Source organism: Globicephala melas, chromosome 13 (genome assembly GCF_963455315.2).
Source record: "Globicephala melas chromosome 13, mGloMel1.2, whole genome shotgun sequence".
Lineage (NCBI taxonomy): Eukaryota > Metazoa > Chordata > Mammalia > Artiodactyla > Delphinidae > Globicephala > Globicephala melas.
Genome location: NC_083326.1, coordinates 39,709,757 through 39,735,371, shown reverse-complemented (window position 1 = coordinate 39,735,371; position 25,615 = coordinate 39,709,757). Strand labels below are relative to the sequence as shown.

The window sequence follows — 25,615 nt, the reverse complement described above, 5'->3', positions numbered from 1 at the left end:
CTCACAGCTCTTGTCACCGCCTCGTCCTCCTTCAGCCGTCCCCTTGGAACCAAGAGCAGATGCTGTTGATCCCAGAATGTCTCTTAGTTGCTGTTGATGTTGCACAACTTAAGTTGTGATAAATGCCTGGATATTTGGTGCCTGTTCTATAGGGTATATCGTAGGGTTTTATAAACTGTAGCATTGTAAACGCTTTCCCAAAACCGGAACTCATCTTGAGCACTCACTGCTCGTCCCCAGGGGTATGACTGCAGTAGCCTCCCAGCTGGCAGAGGGGGCCTCCTAAAACCCAAGTCAGATCATGTCACTCTGCTCAGGACCCTGCCATGGCTGCCCTTTTCCATCATAATGAAAGCCAGCCTCCAGCAGTAGCCCGTGAGGCCCTTGGTGACCTGCACCCTCCTCCCGCGGCACCCGTGCTCCCCCTGCTCCCGAGCAGGCGAGGCCACGCCTTGGCACTGGCGCTGGGCCTTTCCTCTGCCTGGAATATTCTGCTCCTGGCCGTCCGGAAGGCCAGCTGCACCTCTCTCAGGTCTTTGCTCAGATCTCACTTTCCCAACGAGGCCTTGAAGAAGTCAAGGTGACTCCTGTAAATGGCATGTCCCCTGCAGGGATCCTGGAAGTTGCAACTATGGAGCTGTTACAACACACGTCGTCTTCTGTGAGAAGGGAGGCTGTGAGCTGGGGTGAGCCCCACGCACACCCGGTGTGGATCTCGCCTCCTTGCATCCCTGCTGGGCTGCTGCACGACTGTCACCAAGGGGACTTGGGCATTTTGACCCCTGTCCTTCTGGGTGGACTCAGGGTCTGGGTGGACCCTTCTGAGTGAGGGGTTGAGACTGGAGGGGCTCATGATGGGTGCTCAGGCCTTCCCTGAAGTTCCTGTTTAAAACCGCCACTCACCCAGCCCTACCCAGCACTCCTTACCCCTGCCCTGCTCTGCCTCTCTCCATGGCATTTACTTTCTAGTTTATTATGTCACTTATTAATTTATTATTGTTATCGTTTATTATCTAATTTCCCTGTTAGAATGTAAATTCCACAAGGCCCAGCGTCTTTTGTGTTTCATTCAGTGTTCTATCCCAAGTGCCTGTAGCTTGCCAGGTACACAGTAGGGGTGCAGTAAATACTTGCGGCAGGAATGAGTGAATTGGGGAAATTTCAGAAGGCGCGCAGAGACTTGGGTGACAGTCCACCAGTTCTCAAGACAGAGAGTGCGGAATGGGGGAACCGAAGCCTGGGAGCCCACTGGTGGGTTATGAGTTAACCAGTTTTTATAAAGATTTTCTTTATAAAGATTTTCTTTAAATAAAATGAGTCTCATTTCCTTATTATTTCAGCAGTTTAGTTTTTATTTTGCTAGTGTCTAGAAATGGGAAACCCGTGTGCTTTCTCGTCATTAGTTGAATCAGGCCTCGTTTGCTGAGTAGTAATGATCGGGTACACTTACTGTGTGCCAGGCTCTTGTGTAGGAACTTCCCATGTATTAACTCAGGTACTCTTCCCAGCTCTGGGAAGGAGGCACTGCTACTGACTCTGTAGAACATAAAGAAATCCGGGTGGCAGCAAAAGTCACGCCACCAAGCAAGCAGCAGAGCCAGGATTACTACGAAGGCTGCAGGCTGCAGGGCGCCCCCGCTCTTAACCACTGCCTCCCTCGGGGAAGACGAAGGACACCCAGTTCATACCAGGTCTTCATTCCCACAGGATTGATGTGGTTCAGTCTCGGCTGTGTGGAGCCCCTCCCCAAGCTGCTCAGAAGTGGAGCTGCCCACTTTTATAAGCTGACACCAAAGTGGCAAAAAGGAAGAGCCCAGTTTTGCCAGTGGCTGCTCTGGTGGGACAGAAGCCATAAGGGCTCTGAACTACTAATTTGAGAGTAAAAGAGCCACCCTCTTAAAGACCTCATGAATCAGGGCATCCCAGAACCCCTGTTAAAGTTCCATTTGGACACAACACTGGCCTCTGAGGTGGGTTTTGTTGTTTTTGGGTTTTTTTGCGGTACGCGGGCCTCTCACTGTTGTGGCCTCTCCCGTTGCGGAGCACAGGCTCCGGACGCGCAGGCTCAGCGGCCATGGCTCACAGGCCCAGCCGCTCTGCGGCATGTGGGCTCTTCCCGGGCCGGGGCACGAACCCGCATCCCCTGCATCAGCAGGCGGACTCTCAACTGTGCCACCAGGGAAGCCCTGAGGTGGGGTTTTTCTTGTTGTGTTTTTTTTTTTTTTTTTTTTTTTTTTTGCTCTCGGGGCAGAGCAGACTACAGAACCTACAAAGTGAAGGTATGGAGGCATTTTCGAAGGAAAGTGTGAGATCTTGAATTTGTGATGGTCAGGGTTGTGTGGGAGCTGTTAGTCATTCCGCCGTGTGACAGCTCTGGTGTCAGTTTAGTCACTTAGGAAACCCTCTTCCTGTTGGAATTGTCTCTTTTCATCAGTCCAACCCCATACCCTCTCCCCCAGCAGTGGCCTTATTTACTTATTTATTTTAACCTGGTTCATATCTCAGTTAAACAATAAAACCTGTTTGCCAAGGTAAAGGGGATAAGGAAATGATGTCAGGTCCATCCACAAATGATTAATCAGTGTAGGTACGAGGTATCTTCTGTCATGTTTCAGTTCTGTGGGGTTTAGGTTTGTTTTTATTGATATATAATTGACATATAACCTTATATTAGTTTCACAGTTTGCAAGGCAGAAATAGAGACACAGATGTAGAGAACAAACGTATGGACACCAAGGGTAGGGGGTGGTGGTGGGATGAATTGGGAGATTGGGATTGACATATATACACTAATATGTATAAAGTAGATAACTAATAAGAACCTGCTGTATAAAAAATAAATTTAAAAAAACAAAAAAATTATTAGTTTCAGGTGTACAATGATTCAATGTTTATATATATTACAAAATGATCATCACAACAAATCTAGTTAACAACCATCACTACACAGAGTTACAAGTTATTTTCCTCTTGTGATGAGAACTTTTAAGCTCTATTCTCTTAGCAACTTTCAAATATGCAATACAGTGTTACTAACTATATTATTACTGTAACTGTGTAATGCCATGCTGTACATTACATCCCAGGACTTATTTATTTTATAACTGGAAGCTTTACCTTTTGATCCCCTTCACCCATTTCATCCCTCCCACTCCCTGCCATGGGCTTTTTAATTCCGTGGCGGGGGGCTGGGGGCATGCTCTCAAAGTAGGGAAGAAGCTGGGGACGACCAGAAGCGTGGTTGCTTCCTGAGTGTGTGTGTGTTCTTAATGTCTCTGTGGTTCTTGTCAACAGTATTAATGTCATATTTTTAGCTCCTCTGTTTATGATTTTGGCAGAAAGAATACGGCAGATTATGTGAGAAGAATTTCTAAATTCCGTCAGAGCCCTGGCTGCGAAGGATAAAGCCAAGTATAAAAAAGGATAAAGTGCTTTTATTTGCTTCATCGTTATGAACTCATTGGGCCTCATAGGCCCAAAATGTTGGCACATTTTCCATAAACATTAAGCAAGCTACTAATTATTGACATTAGACACAGCAGTGCTCTGGCTTCACTAAGGCAGTGAATCAGGCCACTCTTTGTATTTTACAACTATGGTTTAAAATGTTTTAGCATCATATTTATACCCCGACTCCTGAAGGCATTAATTAAGACAACTGCTCAAAGACTAGCATTGTAAATCATGTCCATATCCAATGGGTAAAGTCAGAGAATTATAGGGACTTGCAAGGAATTTATGTCTACTTTCCGCTGCTTCTGAAACTCCTTTTTTATTTTGAAAGGGGAAATTAGTGGAGAGAGAGAAAAGCTTGAGGAAAAATGATTCTTGTAAAACAGGACTACCACTAATTATATTTTCAGGACATCATTAAATGCAGCTCGACAAAAAAATTGAAACGTTTGATAGCTGCAGGAAAAAAAAATCTATTATCTGTATTATTATTATTATTGCCAAAGTAGCTGTACTCCCTTTAAAAGCTATTATGTAAAATGTTTTTCGTGTAAGCATCGTTGAGCAGAGAGGCATGGGAAGGCCCAGTAGTGAAATCACCAGTGGGCTTGGAGGCATTTAGGGAAGCATGAAGGCAGCTTTTGAGATCCTCAGTGTCTAAAGCCAGGATTAGACACTATAGAGGACATTATTGGGTCACTTCACAAAAATGGAATATGAATGTTAATTTACATAAAAGTATTATATCAGTGTTAAATTTACTGACATTGTACAGTTTTCTGATAACATCCTTATTATAGCAGCCTGGGTAAGTGAAAAAAGAATATCTGTCACCCCAGAAGCTGGGTACTCCTTAGGGTATGGTGTTTTGAAAGAAGGTAGCAAGGCTTGTAAAACAAATAAACAAAAACCTAGTTTTTAACTGACTAATGAGCATGATATAATATAGGATATTGTCTATCATTATTTATTCTAATAAGTTAAACCATGAAATCATTCAACACAATGAAGAAAAGGTTGCATTTTCATCTTTATACATTTTAGTATTTTAGCCTTAATCACGTGATAGGCGTGAGTGGTCAATTACGTTCATATCAAATTGCAGCCTGTGAGGATTCAAAGAGCTCAGTTTACATTCTTTCGAAAATGAGCTTTGTGTGGTTTTTAAAAACTTTTAACCTCTGAAGATACTAAGATCTCCCTCTGTCTTTCCTGGTCTTTCATTTCTTTGCGTTTATTCGTTAGAAGGTAGAAATATACAGTTAACTTGGTGCTGACCTCTTGTATTCTCATTCATCAGACATGCATTTCCCTCGATTATCAGTTTCTTTCCAAACAATCAGAATTTCAAAACCCCTCTCATTTTAAATTTCAAATTCTAATTACTTAATTGAGCTATTAAATTTTTCAAATTTGTTTTCCCTTCTTTGTCCATATTCTGGGGGCAGAAGCTTTTCTTCTGTCCCCCGTGTAGGGAGCATAGGGGGTAGAGCGTGGACCAGACCCCCTCTTCTCCACTGTCCCCTCCCTGCCCTGCAGCAGGGGGATGCCAGGTCTGACTCTCACTGCTTTCATCTTTCTCGTCTCAGAGACCCACAGCCTGCATGCACGTGTGCCAGTTTGAAGGACCTGGGGCTCTGCACCCCAGCTGACCTTTACAGGATCCGTGAAACACAGATGCCACTTTAATGCCGAGACCCTGTGAACCACAGTAAAGTTGGACTCTGTCAGTAGCAAGGGATGTGTTTCTTCAGGAAAAAGCTGGAACTGGGACAGCGTCAGTAACTGCAGCAGCTCTGGCCTCTCTGCCGTGAGCCACCCGGCATCTCCCGTGACCCCATTTCCCTCCCAGCCAGCTTCCTCTGCGTATTTTTAGGCTTTCTTTCCCTGATAACTTGGTCTTACATGGGGCTTTGGCTTGCCATGACCTCTTCTACTTTAACTTCATATCAAACGTTTCAGGTTTTTCTAAGCTGCATTTGATGATGTCCTGATAATATAATCAGTGATAACCTTGTTTTACAAGCAATCAGCTTCTATTCCTTCCACGCTTTTCTTTGAAAATTTACATGAGACTGGGTGAGGCAGAGTATAAGAACATGAGTGTGTCTGGTGGACCTCGCTCAGCTCCTGCAACCAGCCGCGTCATAGCTGCTGACCTGCTTAGGGAGGCTTGCCCAGGCTGGGTGGGTGGGTCACTTGCTCTCTAGGGAAGCCCCTTCCCCAGAGCTGTTCTCTTCAGAAGAGGCATGGACGGAAGCATGGCAGAGGCTTGGATAGGACAGCCCAGCACAAACCATCTTGCTCCTCCCTACTCAGAGTTAACTGTTTACTGACTGAATTTAAATTTACCCACATGAACTACTGTCTTGACTCCATCTATACAGGGCCTAAGTAATAATGGAAGGTGAACTTGAAACCAAGTAAGAGATCTCTTTCTGGGAGGCTGGTGGGTTTTGTTTCGTTTCCTTCAGGTGTTGCTGGCTCCTGCTGTCAGTGACTTTGAGGTTGGCATCAGCTCCTCGAGCTTCCCCTGGGATCTTTACCCTGGATAGATGCCTGTCCTAGGCGTTCTGTCATGAGTCATAAAAACTTATTATTGAGTGTCTCCTCTGGGTCAGGCATTGTACTTGGCCTTGGGAACATAAAATAGTAAACAAAACAGACTCAACTCCTACCTCGTGGAGATTAAGTCTAATGGGAGAAGTAGGCATTAAATAAATCACTGTACCATTACCGTTGATGGGTGCTGTGTGAAGGGTGTGTGAGCCACCACATTTAAGCTGAGACCTGAAGGCTGTTAGACATAGTCACTCAAAGGAGGGGAGGAAGAATTTCAGGCAGAGGGAACACAGCCCGATCCCAATCCGTGGTCATGTCTAGAACATTGCCTTTTTCCTGAGAATGTTGAGTGTGGCCATGCCTGGGCTTTTTTTTTTTTTTTTTTTTTTTTTAAATATACATTCATTTGCTTTATTTTTTAGATTCCACATGTAAGTGATAACATAGAGTATTTGTCTTTCTGTCTGTGGGCATTCTTAAATGACCCACTCCCACCAGGTCATGAGCTCCTGTAGAGCAGGGACTTCCAGTACAGGGCTCATGGTAGGCACTTAATAAATACGTATTTAGTAAATAAGAGGGGTTGGTCATAGACAGTCTTTGAGCCACTTTCTGTTAGACTATTTTTATATTAAAATACGACAGAGTGCTCATGAAAAGGTCTGAAGTAACTTGATTTTTCAAAAGCTGCTTCCCCAGCGAGGCTGGCTGGTGGCCACCCTTGGAGAAGGCTGTTTGTCAGGTCAGCACGTCCTCGCCCTGCCTCTCCTGCTGTTTTCCACGCTGTGTTCTTTACCCTGTTGGCTTAGCGTGGAGTTAGAGAAGCTGGCCAATGGGACACGGAAGCTATGTCCAGGAGTGTGTTTTCTGGGCTTTTCCAGAGATGAAGCCTCCTCACAGCTGTTGAGCAAAGCAAAGCATCCGCTCTCTGGACAACTTGGGAAGTTCCGCTGCACAAGGTTTCATGACCTGAGGTTTCCAGGTCACTGAAGGTTTGAATACTCAAACTTTTTAAGTCATTCCTAACTTAAGCATCCTCAGTTTTACATATATTAGGCATTTCCCTGTATTTTTAGAAGAATTCTTTCTTTCTTTATAACAGGCATGTATTTTAAACGGTATGTTACTGTCAGTGCTTCTTGAGGGTGTGTATGACTCTGCATCTCTCACGACTCTGAAGACATACAGATAGGAATTTTATAGTCTTCCTGCTTGCTACTTTGTAATTAGGAGATTGGTTGAAACTTGTAACTGCTGCCAGGGTGCTTGCCTTTTTCTAATCTCTTAGTACCAATAAACTGTAAAATTGGAAACCATACAACCAGGTTTTATTTACTTGTTCGTGTATTTAAACATTTGTTCCTTCATCAAATATGTGTTCCGCCAAGTACTGTGCTAAGCACTGAGGTTGCAAAGCTGAGTATGATGAGTTCCTTGCCCTCCAAGAACCAGAGGAGCAGAGTGGGGGGGACTGTGGTGGAGAATTGGGCCAGCGGGAGCACCTACACCGGACTGAGCTGTTCTGAGTAAGAGGGAGTGGCTGGGCCCCAGTAATGACCCTGAATTTCTAAACCCATGGAGTGTATAAACTTCACTGCATATATCTTGTGCCATCTGTTTTGGCTGCAGAGGCCATTTCCTGTGTCTGTCAAGTTCTAGATAGTGAGAGCCTGTCATGAGCTGAGCTTCAGGTAGATGAGTTCTTACCTGACATCAATGGTCCTATTCTTTTTTTTTTTTTTGCCAATTTCTATCATTATTAGTGATGCTACTGAATAACTTGGTTAAGGTCCCAATCCTCAGGCTTCCCTGTTGTAAAGGCATATCTTTCACCCTTTATAAGCAACTTATAGGGTAACACCTTGACACGTGTAAACATCCCATCCTCCAGACATTTCTCAGTGTTTTAGAGTCAATTGATGAAACTTTCCTGAATCAGTTATGTGTATTGCAAAACTGTGATTTTTCTAGCATTTCTTTAGCATTTACTGGCTGTCAGTGTTCTGTGGAGATATTTGGATTCTCCCTCTCCCCTACCCTCATTATGGACTAGATTTTTATTTATTCAGTGCATTGTAATACATTACAGCCATCACTCTTTTTGGTATGCAAATGGTCCAAGTCTGGCCAGTTGGGAGCCCCTTTGGGCTGGCCCCTGACATTCATTAATCCTTGAGCACATCCTTGCTATTTGACATGAGATGTCCCAGGCCCACCTTGTCCTTTCCCTGCCCCAGCCCTGGAATCAGCCATATCATATCTCAAGAAGCCCTTTTATTGCAGAATAACATTTAGAAACCAGGACTTGGGCACCAGGAGTGCCTGTTGCTACAGAGATATCATGGCTCCTAGACTCTTTTAATGGCTAAAACTAGGAAATACATTAAAAGAGGAAAAAATAGACGTGCACTGATATTTCTCCTAAAGTGTTACTCTCTTATAAGGTCTGTGTTAGAAATTCAATTATGGTGATGCTCTGAGCTTATCAAAGAACCTTTCCTCTTTAAAAAAAACGAACAAACTTAAAATCCCTTTGTATCTGTTCTCATCTCTCTGGAGGGAGAAGGGACAACTGCATTAATCTCATGTCACTTGAGAAAAACAACCAGTGCTCAGAAAGGTTAAGTAAGTTGCCCAGGATGATTCTGTCGTTTTATCGAGTACACTCTTTCTAAGCGTATCTGTGCTACTTCTGTGCTGGCAAGAGACCACTGGCAGTGTCTCTTCTGTGTCTGAGTAAATTCCTTTTATATCACACTTTTGCTACATACCTAAAAAGCATTTCTGATGTTGCCAATATTCATAATTTATTCTGGGTCCTTTCAGGTGCGGCTAAATCAAGTCCAGCATCTAAACCAGGATCCACACCTTCTCGTCCCTCATCAGCCAAAAGGGCTTCGTCCAGCAGCTCAGCATCCAGATCTGATAGAGATTTAGAAACACAGGTCATACAGCTTAATGAACAGGTAACTTGGCATCCCCAGCTCTGTCTCTGGGAGCAGTGACAGGTGTCAGGGGGTGAGATGAGCAAACTCCTATGGGCTTGGGATAGGGGGAGGGAAGCAGCGGGAATCAGTGGCTTCAAGCAAGTAAGAATGAAAGGAACTATTGGGGCAGATAATCAGTGGCCCATTGTGAATAAAAGATGTTAAGTCACAAATCTCAAAGCTATACATTGAGACAGAGGGACAGATGACTCGGCTTTAGGTAAATGCAGGTAGCCAGGCCAGCCTCGCCCTCCTGTACACCTCAGTGCCTGTTAGGAGCTCCAGGCTAGACCGTGGCCACTTCTAGCCAGTCTAGATTGTGTTAAAGGCATCAGGGGTTAGTCTCCCTCCTTCCTTCCTTTCTTTCAGCAGCTATCTGTTAAGCCTGTTCGATGTGACAGACACTATACTTGATGCTGATAATATAATGGCAGCAAGATAGAGAGCTTCTCTTCCCTCATAGAATTTACAGATAGCAGCCACACACCATTGTCTATTACACAAGCAAAAGCCAAATGGCCGAACACTTCCCGCAAGAGTGAAAGTACACAGGAGCACTGAACCCAGGAATAGGGCATCAGAAAGGCCACAGTTAAATAGAACTTGCCTTTTTATCTAATATCCCTAGGATTGCAGTAAATCTAGGTCTACTGCCTTCGAAATTTTCAATATAAAAGCTTAGGTACGCTTTCTAACTAACAATAGCTAATTTTGCCCAAGAGTATACATAGTTTAAAAGTAATAAAACAATTGGTAGCATAGGGCCCAGTGCAGAAACCACCCACCCTTGCCCTGAGTTAGGAGAGTCTTTTTGCTGTACGCGGGCCTCTCACTGTTGTGGCCTCTCCCGTTGCGGAGCACAGGCTCCGGACGCACAGGCTCAGCGGCCATGGCTCACGGGCCTAGCTGCTCCGCAGCATGTGGGATCTTCCCAGACCGGGGGCACGAACCCGTGTCCCCTGCATCAGCAGGCGGACTCTCAACCACTGCGCCACCAGGGAAGCCCAGGAGGAGAGTCTTTTCTCCTGGCCACTCCCACCCCTGGGAGAAGAGCCATTATCCCAGGTGCCCAGGCTGTTCCCAGCTACTCACTGGGCATGGGCAGATCCCGGTGATTAATCTGATTCTTGATGAGCCAGCAAGAGTCTGGAAACAGTTTTTGAGATAGTTGTATATTTGCAAACAAGAATCTAGTTAAAAAGCAAGCAGTTGCTTAACTAGGGTGTTTCTTTACAATTCTGAACACTTTAATGAAAAAGGTAAAACCTTAAGTCATCGGTGCGTAGGACTTTGATTTAGAAACTGTGGAATGTTCTAATTACCTGCTTATTCTCAGTTTGAGCCCTTATACAATTTCCAGCAATGAGTTCTTCTAGAATGAAAGGCAGTTAGTACTGAGACTGAGCTCTAGAGCCCGCGAGCCACAGCTGCTGAGCCCGTGTGCCGCAACTACTGAAGCCCGCGTGCCTAGAGCCCATGCTCTGCAACAAGAGAAGCCACAACAATGAGAAGCCCGCTCACCGCAACTAGAGAAAGCCCGCAAGCAGCAACAAAGACCCAACGCAGCCAAAAATAAATAAATAAAATTTAAAAAGAAAAAGGCAGTTAGGACAGCCCTAATTAGCCTTGGGCCACATGCCTGAGGCTCTAAGCAAGTAGACCTGAAGAGAGTCGGGTGTGGGTCTGTAATACTTTAGATTTATAACCCTTTTCTCCGTAGGACTCAAATTCTTTTGATATCTTTATTATCAAATGTTTCTTCATCTACCCCTACCACACCCAGTTTCCCAAACCACCAACCCAAAGTAGAAACACATTGGAACCTCGAGATCCTGCCTGCCCCTCTCTAGCTTACGGCCTTCGCCAACCAGCCCCACTTCCTGTCCTTGGGGCTGGCTCTGGGCTCCCAGTAGCTCTCCAATCACACACAGAGCCCCAAGGGCCCCAGCCCTCTACGATGCTTCAGCTAAACTGCTGTCCCATCCAAAATGCCACTCTAGAGAAGACACGGAGAAGCACATGCCAGTGGCCTTCCTCCTCCTGCTTGTAATTCCTTCATTACTTCCAAAGGCCTCACTCCCAGGCTGTCCCCCCATGCATTCATGTGGAGGAGAGTGTCCCCGTACCTCCATCTGTCCCCCAGAGGGGAGGTCGGACCCATCCTACATTGTAAGCCTTCATTCACCAGCTGTTTACTGAGCGCCTCCTTCAGCTGTATTTCCAAGGCTATGTTAATGCTCCTTCCATTTTCTGTCCCCGAAGCCTACAGGGTGCTCCCCAAAACTGGGGGGGAGCCACACACAGTCATCACTGTGTTGGAATTGAGGACACGAAGACGAGGAAGGGCCAAATAAAAATGCCCGGACCAAAGACTGAATTACAGTGGTAATAGACAAAGTGACCAGTGCCGTAAACTTTAAGAATTCTCATTCACTTGGCCTCATGCCTTGATTTGGGCAGTCTCCCATGACATGCTATGAAAGCACCACTGTGTTAGACAATTTCAATGACAGAAATGAACCAAAAGACACAGGGGAGGAAAAGACATGACTAAAATAATCAGGGGTTGTTTCTGGAGAGTAGGTGAGCAAACAGGTGGTGGGATGGGGTCCCTGCTTGTGCTCGGGGACCACGGGGGCTGAAGAGTGGGGCCTGGTTAGCCCGCACAGACACTGTCAGTGGCTCGGACTGGAAGGCTGGGCGATCTACAGTGTGTGGACACCTGAGCTGTAGAGAATTGGGAGAAGAGAACTTCCCCTTGACTTTTCTCAAGGGTCCATCCCCAGCATCCCCTCCACTGCTTAGGCTCGTGCTCTGACACGTGCGGGAGCAAGGAGGCATCGGAGTGGGACTGTGAAAATGGCATCCCATTTGCCAACGGATCTTTCATCAAGTAGTTTAGCTCCTGTTGGTTTTTACCAGGGAAAGTTTATAGCTGTGCATCTGTTAACCTCATGCATCTGGAATAGCAGCACAGGCCAACCTGGGCTGGGTGTTTCTACAAAGCCTCAGCTCTTGGTTCACCGTACAGACCACAGCACTTGAGAGGCTGACAAGCCTGGTTTCCGTGGGTCAGAGGCATCCAGAGACCGTTCTTGCCCGACACAGGGAAGGGGAGCTGGCAGACAGCAGACACCTAAACTACCACAGACCCGCTGGTGGCACCAGTGCAGACGTGAGATGGGTCTGTGGTCGAGTCTGGGCGGGGTGGGGGAGAGGTTCTAGAATAAACAGTTTTCTTTCCTCTAGAATTCAGCCAACTGGGTTGCCTTCAGTTTTTACAAATGTCCAAGCCATAGTATTATCAGAAATAAGAGTTGAAAGTTAGTGACTGAGGGAATTCCCTGGCAGTCCAGTGGTTAAAGACTCCGTGCTTCCACTGCAGTGGGGCATAGGTTCAGTGCCTCAGCAGGGAACTAAGATCCTGCAAGCCGCAAGGCGTGGCCAAAAAAAAAAAAAAAAGTTAGCGACTGATCCTCCTTTGCTTTGTAACCAGCTACATGAGGGCATCAGTGAGGTTAACTCTGAGGAAAAACCATATCCTTGAGTCTTACTGGATGGACACAAGTTTGCCAGGTGCACAAGGAGACAGACACTGCATGTGCTGAGTATCTGTTTGAATGAGTCAATAACTCCAGACAGATAAATAGCATGTACCAAGGCCCGGAGTTACTAGAAACAGAGAGATTTTCCACTCCAAGTGTAATCTTTGGAAATCTGTGAAGGGTGATTTTTCATATACTGAAAGAGAGATTTCTCCTGAGGAGAACCATGAGAGACCTAATTCACCTCCTAAAGATATTCTCTGCAGAAATATAAATGATCAAAGGGTTCAGAAAACTTGAGGGATTCTCCGAGAGCAGGAAGGGGGTGATGGTTTGGGCCTGTGTGGAGCTGCTCGGCCTGCAGCCTGGAATTTGAGACCAGATCTGTCTACACTGCCTGTGGTGTTTCTTCAGCCCAGGTGACGGCTCTGCCAGCCTCAACCCTTGCCCTCTTCCCTTCACCAGCGCCATCTCCGTAACCACGGTGAGAAGCTGCAAGGCCCTTGAACCCGCATCAAGGGAGAAAAAAGGGAATGAGGGCTGTTCCGCTGAGGGACTGGAGCTTCCACATCTTCCCGCCTTTCACGTGATGAGCTCGAAGCCAGAACTAGAGGAATTAAGCAGATCCACTCAGCCTGCTTTTAGTCTCACCCAGTTTTCCTTGTGCAGCCACGCCCCAGTCCCTCAGTAGGAGCATTTGTCTAGTTTGGTTCAGGAACATGTATGAAGGGCTCCAAAGTCGAGGGCAGCTCTCAAGTGACATGAAGAAAGGAGGTTCCGCAAAGCGCGTCTGAAGGGACCACAGTGCCAGCCTCTCCCTCCCCTCCCCTCCCTCCTCCCGCTCTCGCCTCTCCCCTCCCTCCTCCCGCTCTCGCCTCTCCCCTCCCTGTAGAGGATGAACAAGTTGGGGGAAAGATGTGCCCCAGCCCAGGTTAGTTACCAGGAGAGGAAGGCTGACTCGGAGCCCGGGTGGAACTGTCTCGGGCAGAAGGATCCCCGGGCCTCTGGGTATAAACGGTCGGTTGACAGGAGTGACAAGTGTGCTGTTGAAGCTGGGCATTCGGGCCCAGGCTCCAGCAGCAGCCCCTCGTCTCTCCCCAGACCTGCATGTTGGTTATTTTTGCACATCTGTCTTTTCATGTTTCTCATCTTTATACGCAGGCACAGTTGGTCATTTATTTCTTATGCTGTAGTTTGAGGGTTTTCTTTTCCACCTTCCCTCCCTCACAGGTACATTCGTTAAAACTTGCCCTTGAAGGCGTGGAAAAGGAGAGGGATTTCTACTTCGGAAAGTTGAGAGAGATTGAGCTCCTCTGCCAGGAACACGGGCAGGAAAACGATGACCTCGTGCAGCGACTCATGGAAGTCCTCTACGCTTCGGAAGAACACGTGAGTGTGAGCAGAGCCCTGAGGCTTGTGTCCCAGAGTGATGCTCTTGGTCCGAGTGCAGTGGCGCCGAGCCTTCAGATACTGCCCTGGGACCTTAGTGAGGCTTGCAGCTCAGCCAGTGCATGTGATGTTCCCAGAGGAATAAGCACGATCGTCGTGATCCATTGACCCATGCTTATGGGACCTGCATTCATCAATCTGGGAAGAGATGCGCGGATGGTTGCCAGTTGTTGGGGGCAGGGGACCGGGGGGCTTCGATTGAGAAAAATAGGCTTACACAGCCAACTCTCAAGTGGTTTTCAGCTCTCTGAGCAAATGAGCAGTAAGAATGTGTGCAAAGATTCTTCACACAGATCAGAATGTGGTTAAAGGAAAAATTAATCTAGATGCTTTTCCCATCCCCAGAAGTCCCACAACTGTTTTTTCCTTCATAGCTGGTTGCCTTGGTTACACTTTGCCAGTACAGAGCAGCATTGTGTGACAGCCCTTTGTGGAAAAATACTTCTGGAAGGCCTCCTCTGTGGAGGCCCTGCCCACCAGGGTTGCTCCCCACGAGTGGATGTGCCGAGGGGGGGACCCAGGATGTGGCTCCGTCCGCGCATGGAAAGCCGACGTGAGGAGCAGCGGAGGAACATGAGTCTCAGGAAGCGAGGAGGGGAAGGGGCAGGATACACGGCAGGGCCCAAGGCAGGTCACCCCAAGTCCGCCCAGACAGGCAGGGAGAGGCCCTGGCAGCCGCAGTGGGAGCCCCGTGGGGCTTCACTTTCATGAGGGCGGCGCAGTGAAAGGCAGGAGAGCACGGGCCAGGGTTGCAGGCGTCCTGCTGCCAGGTTGGGGCTGAGGAAGTGTTTGGGTAGGTGTGATTAGGAGGCCTGCAGGTGCCCTGAGGGCTCTGTGGTCGAGTTGCACGTGTGTTGGTATTTCCACAGAACATAGGAAGCCACCAGCAAGTTTACTTTTATCTTATTTCAGCCGAATACCAGGCAGTTGTTTACTCCGTGTAAGATTAAAATCCTAGCTCTGAAATTTTCCTAAACTGTAAGAAACTGTCTGGAGTTTGGGGACTCTCCAGCACTTTTTTTGTTTCCCCTGGATATGTATATATTCTTAAACCTCTTTCTCGGTTAGCTCACGCTATAGATCTTGAAGCCCTGGGGATCCACCTGCCCAGGTCCCAGAGATAGCGACGGCTTTACAAAATATTCTCAGTATTTTCAGATCTGACGGAAGAAACCAAAGGTTGCTTTGTAGTGTGTGTATCTGCACCACCCAAAGTGGCATTTTTATGACGTTCTGTATGTAGAGAGTGCTTTGTCATCTGTCAAGCGCGAGACGAATTATGGTTATTCTCTTCACAAGCTTGTTTGAGGCTGAATTCGATGAGGTCTGTGCAGCAGCCCCGTGAGCCCGAGTGAACCGTGCTGCTGCCCATCCGGGACGGTGCCCGCTCGCGGGAGCAAGGCCGCTTGCAGGATGGAATCTCCCTGCTGATGCTAACCTCTAGCCTTCTGATGCTAACCTCGAGCCAGATCTTGTCCCAAAGGAGGAGTCGTTGTGAGGTAGCGCCGTTAGGTGAACTCCAAATTAAGGGTTGGCAGGGCCACTGAATTCCTAGCTAATGGCAGGTGGGGCTGGCCTTCGGCAAGAGCTCTTGCCTCCTGAGAGTTCAGGAGTGTCTTCCTGGATGACTACACTCAGCTTCTGTTAGACCATTTATATCTCCAACACCTCCAGCACACACACCAGCACCAGCTTACCGAGGCCTGGATTCAGAGAGCCATTCTTGCAGTGTATGGGCAGTTAACGCACACGCCCCTCAAAGAAGTAATACTTCAGAGTATCATCAGTCATTAAGACTAATGGGTTTAGCAGGTCCTTTCCTTAAACTCTTGGGATGGGAGATGAGGGGGAAGGCCAAGGGCTTTACATGTATCAGCTCCTTTAATTGTCTGGAGAATCCTATTAGGTAGATATGGGTGTTAGCCCATTTATAGATGAGAGAAACTAAGGCAGCCGAGAGGTTAAATAACGTTCCCGAGTGAATAAGCAGTGTAATTTGCATTTGAACTGGAGTCCCGAGTTCATGCCCTCCCTTCTCCAAGCCTGAGCCACCTTTTAAATGGGGAACATGATAGTAGTAATAGCTAACCTTGAGCATTTAGCATGTGCTAGATATTACGTTTATATTCTATATATATATTTCTCACCACATCCTTATGTGGTGTACTATTACTTATCTCTGCTTTACAGATAAAAATTACTTGCTCAATGACCCATGTTTATTTATTTATTTATTTTTTTGCGGTACGCGGGCCTCTCACTGTTGTGGCCTCTCCCGTTGCAGAGCACAGGCTCCGGACACGCAGGCTCAGCAGCCATGGCTCACAGGCCCAGCCGCTCCATGGCATGTGGGATCTTCCCGGACTGGGTCACGAACCCGTGTCCCCTGCATCGGCAGGCGGACTCTTAACCACTGCGCCACCAGGGAAGCCCAATGACCCATCTTTAATAAGCTCCGTCACTACCCAGGTTTCTCTAACTCAGAGCCCAGAATCTTAAGGACTATGTTCCCTGCCTCTCAGTATATTGGGTGCCATGGGGAAGGGAAAAAGTAAAGGCGGTACCTCTTGGGGGAAACTGCAGGACAGACTTTGTCTAATTGACAGTATTGAGTTGCACGTGTTCTGTATGTGAAGAAGGGAGCAGTCAAATTCCTGCCTGGATTTTCTCCAAATAATTCCCTTCACCTTGTTTTGTTGTTTGACACCTTCAAAAGTATTGTCTTGGCCTCTTTCTCTGGGCAGTCTGTTTAATTCAGCATCCGGCAAGAACCTCCATTTTTTTCTGGCAGGTAGTGTCACTAAACCCACCTTCGTTGTTCTGACTGGCACTGTGCTGATGTCATCAAATAGAGAGAAACGTGGCAGGGAGGAGAGAGAGACAGTGGCATCACTGTTGAGTGTAAGCTAAGGAGTATCCAAAGTCCAGGAAGAGATTTAGAGGCAGTAACCAGGCTACTGGAATCTGGAAGGGAAAACAGACTTAACACAAACGTAACACGTGTGGGTTACCAGTGCAAAGTCTTCAAATGCAGCTGCTGCCTTAATTCTTCTCATTCCAGGATAACTTCTAATGCAACTCTGTGTCTGGACAGCTCCAAAAGAAACACATCAGGCTATGCTGAGTTTTCTATAGAGAATAAGCTGGAATATGCCAAGCGTCCTTGTTTAGAATGTGACAAGACCCATTTTTTTAAACTTCGGTTTCTATATAGAGAGAAGGCGAAGGCTGTCTGCCACGTGCCTGGACACTGCACGGTATTTTCCATGCTGCACACGCACACACATGACACTTCTTACAGAGGCGGATGGCGAGAGGCTCAGGAGCGGCTGGCCTGCTGTGCTCTCTGCTTCCCTTCCTGGAGGTTCATGGAACCGTCCTAGACACCTTAGAGCTGCAAGCGTTTGCCTCCCTCCCTAAGCGTAGTGAGTCCTGATTCTGTGGTAGCCTCCCAGCTTATCCAGCTTCTACCATTGAGGCAGTGAGCCTTTAAAAAGCTTCCACGCTTGCCTAGGAAAGGCATCACTTGGGGAAAAATGTGCTCAGAGGTTGCTGGGCCACTGCACCCACCCGCAAGCTCTCAGAGCCTCCTTTTTCCCTCGCTGTGCTCGACCCTGACACTGTGTCCTGTTTTCAGGCCATTCACACACTTCAGTGCTAGGTGGACGTGCAGCCACGGGGGGCATGATGTCTGGGAAAAAATGCCGGTACTTTATGCATGATGCCGCCGGTCGGACTTCCGTGCACATCTGAGAGGCAGAGATTTCTGGTTGGTTGCCTCCCTCCTGGAGATGAGAGGGGTGCTGAGGAATCAGAGGCTGCAGTGAGTGCCTGCTCTTCAGTTCACCACAGATGGACCCGACGTTGACACTTCAGGTGGAGGCATTCCCTGGAGAGGCCTCCTCCTTCAGTCTTTATTTAGTGATGTCTGGTCTTTGATTCTCTTGATCAAGCAATCCTAGGATAACATGTTCGGAAGATGTAGAAATCCAGATGAGAGTTTTGAGTGTGGAAGTAAACAGAGGCAGTTCAGTTTGCAGTCACAGAAACCTAATGGAAGTTTCCAGAGCAGATGGCCAGCTGGCCGTCCAGTGCCTCTCATTATGATTCTCATTATCTTTACTACTTAACTAGGGGCCACAGGTGTCTGGGCTTAACGTCGTTGGTTAGCTGCTGCCCTGTGGATCTGTAGGCTGAGGGTCACCTGCTAATACAGAGACACTTGTTTCCTGAGTTCCTGTCACAGAAGCCACTGTCGAATGACCTAAAGATACTCCCCCCTTCAGGCCACATCTTTTGAATTCAGCCTGCGTTTCTGTCACTGGACGCAGCATTGGGTTTATAGAAAACAGACACAGCCCCTGCCTTAGAAGAGCTCACAGTCCCCTTGAGACAGACAGGGACACCACTAACTGGAATTTGTCAGGTTGTGATAAACGCAGTAATAGAGACATAAATAAACTTGTGTGGGGAGCACATAAAGAGAGCCTGGAGGGACAGGCAAGGACTTCACAGAGAAGATGACATTTGTGTTGGCCGTGGAAAGATGATTAGGAATGTCAGCAGTTACAGAGGTAAGACGGGGGAGTATTTTTTCAGCAGAGGAAATGGCAGGAACAAAGCAGAGAGGACAGAACAGCCGGACTCGCTGGTGTGAGTGGCGGCAGATGAGCCTGTTGTGCGCTGCCTCCTACATCTGGGAAGGTGGGAGCCATGCCCTCTCCCCACTCCCTGCAGCCCAGCTTCTTGACGGCCCTCCCCCTCCTCCCCTCCTTTGTCCCCGCTCTCCTCCCACAGTAGCCGTCTTCAGTACTGTCTTCCTGCTTGCTTCTCGTTCTAATGATTATTATAAGAATAAGGAACTCCAAAGCGTCACTCACAGCTGTGGGTGGATTTATATGCAAATATTAGACTTAATTAAGTAGGTGGCACCCCAGTGCTTTAGTCACATGTTTGGCCTAGGTTTCGCCTGGCCTCCTCCTCACCTGTGCGTTTAAGTTCTTCTTCAGTCTTGCGTGGGGCATAAGAGAAAGATCATTTTGGTGTGTGAGTGCCTCCATGCGTGGGTGGGGAGCTCCCAGTGGTGATGGGCTACAGCTGCCTCAGAGTTACAGGTGCGTCCTGCCAGACTTTCAGAGCACCTTAATTTGAACCCCAAGCATTAGCAATCCATTGGTAACCCAGGACGTTTGTTCTTTATAGCCACGGTACCCAATAAGAGTGATCTGGGGTCCGCAGTTCCTGCAGATGAGATGCATGACCTCACAGCGGTGCACCGTGAGTGAGGGAGCTGCCCTTGGCCAGCTGGAGACAAGGGCACCACACCCACCCCCTGGCTCATCAAGTATGGAAAGGAGGCCCGAGGGGGGAGCCTTATCTAGTGCGTTTCTCTTCCCGCAGCTGGTTTGACAGGCCCACAGTTACTTGAATCCAAATCTTCTGACTCTCAGTCCTGAATTAAATCCATTATCCCACAGTTAACTCGCAGTCCATGATGTGAGCAAATAAGATTTTCTGTAAAATGTCAAACAGATCCTCATTTCTGACGATCTTCCCATCAGCAGCCTAACACTCACAGAAACGATTATGTAAGAAAAGTGCACTTCAGACCAGCTGAAGTCTGGGCAATATGATACGGAAGGCACCACACTGGCATTAACAGGTTAGGATGACGAATACAACAACATCTCTACCCCTTAAGGGACTCAGAGGCTCAGAGCCTGGCTGAAGAGGCAGCCGTGGAGCCAGCCAGTGGGGACACACAAGCACGCGCCCATACACACACAGGGCTGCAGTGCGCAACCGGATGGAAGCAGGAATCAAGGATGTAAAGCTCAGAGGAGTGATCCGTTCTGGGGTGAAGGCAGTGAGAAAGGCGTGGGGAGGAGTGTGCGGCAGAGCAGACACCCGGAGCTCCTGGTCCACCATCCTGGTCAATTCCCATGAGTGTGACTTTCCTTCTTTGCCCCTGGACTAGAGGGAGGCTGGTGGCTCTTCCTCGCTTGTTCTATCCCAGCAAGAGGTGCTCTTCTGCTCCCAGGAGGGCACCTCTGTCCCTGAGGCACTAACTGAGCCGAGAGGACCACCCTCACGTGTGCTGAGCGGTGGGCAAAGAGGCTTGTGGAGGACACTGCAGGGCCGGCCCGGGGACGAGCTGGCAGAGCCGGGAGCAAAGGGGGGCTTGGGGCTCTGAGGTCAGAGGACATCGTGGTTAAGGAATTAAGGAGCGAGGTGTCCCGAGGGACAGCAGGATGTGGGCAGGGAGAGTAGGATTTGGGCCTTCACATTTCAGAGGTGGAGCAGTTTTAGGTATGTGACGGGGTGTGGTCATGGGGTGAGCTAATGTTGATTAAATTAAATAATGTGCTTCTTGAAGACACCCAGCCAGTAAGGGACGGTGCTAGATTTGAGCCCAAGTCTTCAATACGATGTCATTTTCTACTCTTGTCATAGAAAAGACCGTTTTTTAAAAAATTATTTTTACTTCTAGAACATATTCCAATGAGTTACCAAGAAAAAAGAATCACAGCTCACACTTATGTTATGTGCCAAACACTGTTCTAGGCACTTCACCTGTTTTAACTCAGAGCTCTCTGTTGAACTCAGTGACTCCATCGATTCAGTGACCAATGGCACTCACTGAAAACTCTGGTAAATGGGCACTTTTGTCCTATCTCCCACTTGTACAGATGAGAAAACCGAGGCACAGAAGAGTTAAGTCACCCAGCTTGTACATAATGGATCTGGGAGATGAACTCCAGTTCCATGCTTATATCCTTGACATTATGCTGCCTCTCAGAAGACAAGTGGCACGTGACCTTGTCTGATAGTCTCGGTCATCTGTTCTTGCACCCTCTCTGATGTCTTCTTCCTGACACACATGCATTGAGTTGTACAGTAAGCAAGGTCTGACACAGATGGATGAGGCCCTATCCCGACTTCAGTATCCTCAGGATCCAGTGGACGAGGCCACAAGGTTCAAGACAAACAAGATTACAAGTCAAAAGTTTTAAGGCCAAGGAAGAAGCAAAATGCAGGAGGAGGGAGAGAATCCTGGCTCAGGGATCGGGGGAAATGATGCTGCTGTATTTGAGTTGGATCTTGACGGGTGTGTCCTTGGCTAAAGGGAATACGGGCCAGACAGAATGGGGGTTTGCAAAGTGCAAGCGAACACAAGCACGTCTGTACGTCCCAGCGTACACTCCCGACTGCATCGCAAAAGCATTGTGCATTCTGGAGGGAGCAGTCGGCCCTATTGGTTAGCTACGCTCCCTCTGCTTGGGTAGTAAAGAGCTAATTATTCTTTGTGAGATTAAAAAAAAAAAAAAGAATTGGCAGATATAGCTGACCAGGGTTTATGTTCCCTGGAGTTTTGTGTTCATGATGTGCTTCCCCGGGTTATACGCAAGTGAGTAAATAGGTCATTTGAAGCCAAGTAGAGGAACACCTCAACCATCAGAAAGTAAGCAAAAAAAGTCCTCACATACCCAAAATAGATGTCCCGAAGTCCCTGAGCACAAGCTCCTGAGCTCCCCTGTTGGAGACGCCGTCTGGCTGGGGGCAACCCAGAACCATAGTTACTGTCCTTTCCTTACCTACCCACTCTAACGAGCTGCTTCTCTGCATCAGATGAGTAACAGATTATAACACGGAGTCTGCTTAGCAGACATGCTACCAGGTGAGGAGGAGGACAGCAGGGCAGGAAACAGGAAGCCATCAGACACACTGCAGGGGCCTGGGGCCCTGTGCTGTGTCACAGCAGGCTCACTCGTGGTTATCGTGACGCTCTTGAGTCCTTGCATCTGGTTTACTGTCGTACAGCGGGTGGGAAAGGATGTCGTATGTTCTGTGATGACGTCCTTCCAAAATGGTCAGAAGGAAAACGTGGTGCCTAAAGCCTGCTGGCCACGCTCCAGAATGGGCCGTTCCTTGATGGGGCAGGAAGGTGAAGGCATCCCTGTGTGTGCCTGGGCTCCTGGGAGCAGGGAGGCACGTGCGTGGCAAAAGCCGTGGCGATGCCGTGCTGTGCAGCGATGGTGGGGCTGGGGACGCTGCAGGGCTGCCGGCAGTGAACCGCTTCAGCTGAAACCTCTTCCCCTGCCCCACAGGAGGGCCACCCGGAGGAGCCGGAAGCAGAGGAACAAGTCCACGAACAGCAGCCCCAGCAGCAGGAAGAGTACTGAACCGTCTCGGCAGCTCTCCACACGTCCGTTCTGGTGGGAACTTTTCTTCTGGAGAATTGGAACACCTGTGGCCTCAAGCTCATCAGAAACCAGTTGTTCCCAGCCTGCTGTCCCATCACTGCGCCGGCGCCCATGCCAGCCACCGCGCTCGGTTCCCATTTCCTTCGCCAAGACACACTAGCTGCGGCCGTGGGCAGCCTCCCCAAGACGTCACGGGGTCACATACCTTCAACTTCACCACCTGGCTGCTTGAGATTGGTTCTGCTCTTTGCATTTCTTTCCAGAACAACTGTCCCCACCCCCACCCCACCCCCTTTTTATCCTGGTGTGAAACAATGGTAATTTGATATATGGTATTTATATTGGCATTTCTCAACCCAGTGTCACTAGATGTCACACACATTTGTGGTGCTTTGATGTTTGCAAGTCTAACCTCTGAACATAAATTTGGTCAGATAATAAATTGGAACAAAGGGAAAGAGATACTTGATATGAAAGCCATATGACAGTGACTTATTTCACGGGGAAAAACACCAAGTCAGTTTCTCCCTCTACTCACAAACAAAAGGGGAAAAAAAAAAAGGAATCAAAACTAGGACGTCAGGGCCCAGCAGTGTTCAGACATCGGCATGTTAGACAACCACACAGTATGTTGTTAGTTTTGAAAGACATTCACTCAAGGAAAACACCATCTCGACTTGGCCCTCTAACTGCTTGCCCTTTCCCTCGCCTCCCCCCACCCAGATTCTCATGCTCTTTTCTTTCTCAGGGTCCTCTTTGGTGGGGAGCCACTCTCCTCAAAAGCTGTCATCAGTTGTCTGCAGTCAGAGGGGGTGTGCATGGGCACAGGTCCTCCTGCCTCCTCCTGTGGGTTTCAGCCCAGATCCTCTCATCCACACTAGGGGATTCCTACTAAAGAATGACTTCAGGGTGTGCAGCCCCGGGCGGCAGGGTCCCGCATCATGCTGGAAGGCTGGGAGTGAAGACCTTATGAATAGGAGCGTAAGCCCAAGGGAGAATCCTGGTTCTGAAGTCTGCTGTTGACACTGGAATGACAGCACAGGAAAATCTGACTCCCAATGCCTTGTGGAATAAAGAATTCCCCCTCTTCAATACTATGGCCCTCCTTGTCATTGACCTTCGCTAAATCGTGGCAGTTCATAAACAGAGGAAACAGTAATGAATTAAAAGCATTCCTTATTTTTTTTAACTAATATTTGCACATTTTCTTAGTATCTTTCCAAATCTTTGCCTCTTCCCCACCCCGCCCTTTGACAGATGGTTTCCCTTCCTGGATCATTCATTTCACTCGGTTTCTGACTTTAGATTTTCTTTCACTTGTTATTTGACTTAGCAGGTACAACAAAAACAGCAAACAAGTGTGCCCACCCCACTTTCCTCTTAATTGAAAAGCTTAAAATAAATTTCTGAATTACGTATCATAAAGCTTTGACATTTCTTTATTAACTGATGACATACTAATCCTAAATTCTAGCATTGAAGCTTTCCACCAAAAGAAGTCTTCTCAAAATAAATCTTCTGTGGCAGAGTGGTATTTACTGAGTAACATGTGAAAAAGATTGCTTGTATTTTTGAGGTTATTACAGGACACTGTGCAGAACTGGACAGATGTTTCATGGGGTTTGGTTTCCCTTTCTTCTCTCTCCTGCTTGCTCTGCACTACAGCGGCAGCTCGTTTCTCTCAGGCTGGAATACGGCCTGGCTCTCGGCGGTGACATCCTCCCACACCTGGTCACAGGGAGTGGTCGTGCTATACGCAGCATCGCGCTTAACAGTGTGTCGTCCCCACCCCCTCCCTCCCCTCCCCGCCCCGCCAAGCCTGTTGCACTCACTGAGTTTCCTTCTTTCTAAACAGCTCTTGTAAAGAGGCACGATAAATAATTCCATGCAGGTGATCCTTCAGTGGTTCCTGGGCAGTTCTTTGCTTGCCTTGGACATGTCAGTAATACCCAGTGCCAGGTGGATCGGGGACCACACTCCCATCATGTGGGTGCACGTGATTACTGGGTAACGTGCATAAGCCTCACCAGTGACACTCAGCCACTCTGTTCCTCCCCAAATCCCCAACTTTCTCAGCTACAAACACACTGGCCATATATCTGGCAAAGACAACTTTCGCCAGTCATCCTACTTCCTTCTCCTTCCCGGAGTCTTGGGGCAGACTATTCATTTATTTAGAGAGGAGCTATATACTTCTCTTTCTGTCAACATCTGAAACGTCTTCCATTGCCCTGCATCGCATGGGACATCACTGATGCTTTGGGGAATCTTTGACAGCTAAGTATCCCGGTCCTCTTCGGCTGCACCCCAGCTTCTGTGCAGACCACCTCTCATTTCCCAGGACTGCTCCTTTCTCCCTGATGGCTTTACCCCGTCATTCTCTCATCTCGGCAGCCAGTGCGTGCTTTCCTCTGTGGACCCCGTCACGTGTCGTCATGCTGGGCCGAGACGCATCCCCTGGTGTGTGCTCTGCTCCTCCCTCTCAGAAGCTAGACTTCGGTCTTGGAGTCCCCTTCACACCCGCCGCAGCTGGTTATAGTACTTCCACTGCTCATATCAGGTAGGAAGTGATTGAAGCAGGGGGTAAAGAGAAAAGAGCAGAAAAGCAGAAAAAGAAAAGACAAAGACACACCCTGTTGACCCGAGAGAAGTAAACTCCAGAAGGGAACCAGGAACTCCTCCCTTCCCTGGTGAGTATTCCCATTATTCCGTTAAGGTTTAATATGCATTCAAATTACTTTTACTAAATAGTACACCATAAAGCTTTTGTTATATATTAAATGTAAACTGAAAGGAATGTAAACATATGTATTGTTAATTATAAATATAGATAAGTAATGACATAATAGATGAAAAAGTCTTATTCAGATGTATCACATTCATTTTACATTACCCACCTACTGTCGCATGGTAGAATAGTTTTTTGTCTCTGAATATGTGAATAACTTGACTTGCATTTATCTTTTTACATATTTAATAAAAAAAAAAAGGTATATGTTAAAATCGGCCTGGATCTATAGAGTCTTAAATGTTTATGCTAAAGGTTTCGTTTTGAGTGAGCACAGTTATACGAATTGGCTATTTATGTAAATTCACACATAGATCCCACATTTTATTATGATTTACATGGTGGGGGGCCTTGTTTTTATTGACGGCAAATGTTGTAACAGGAATTACAGGTTAGTATTTGATATCCAATGTAGCAGCTGTACTACCTTTCTAAAACTCTGCCAAAAATATTTTCTTACCAAAAAGAAAGATACACCATTCATTCCCTTAGGAAACATTCCACTTGCAAAGCAAACAAAGGCCTCGCTCCTGCAGGTTCACCTGCTCCATCTGGACAACACAAAGGCTGGGCAAAAGCAGGCAGGTGTTTCGATGTAAAGCTTTGTGGCAACACAACCTGTGATTG

The 25,615-nt window shown here is 47.6% G+C and overlaps 1 protein-coding gene across 4 annotated transcripts in view; it reads left to right on the top strand.

The window, feature by feature from the left end:
- Positions 1-22,771, top strand: part of MAPRE2 (microtubule associated protein RP/EB family member 2) — a 162,243-nt gene extending 139,472 nt beyond the window's left edge. For all 4 annotated transcript variants that reach the window (XM_060310151.1, XM_030876524.2, XM_030876523.2 and 1 more), the window contains 3 exons: positions 8,842-8,981; positions 13,778-13,936; positions 22,105-22,771. In XM_060310151.1, the coding sequence (XP_060166134.1) occupies positions 8,842-8,981; positions 13,778-13,936; positions 22,105-22,179 (374 nt within the window). In that variant the 3' untranslated portion in view covers positions 22,180-22,771. The remainder of the gene's footprint in view (positions 1-8,841; positions 8,982-13,777; positions 13,937-22,104) is intronic.
- Positions 22,772-25,615: the final 2,844 nt, after the last annotated feature.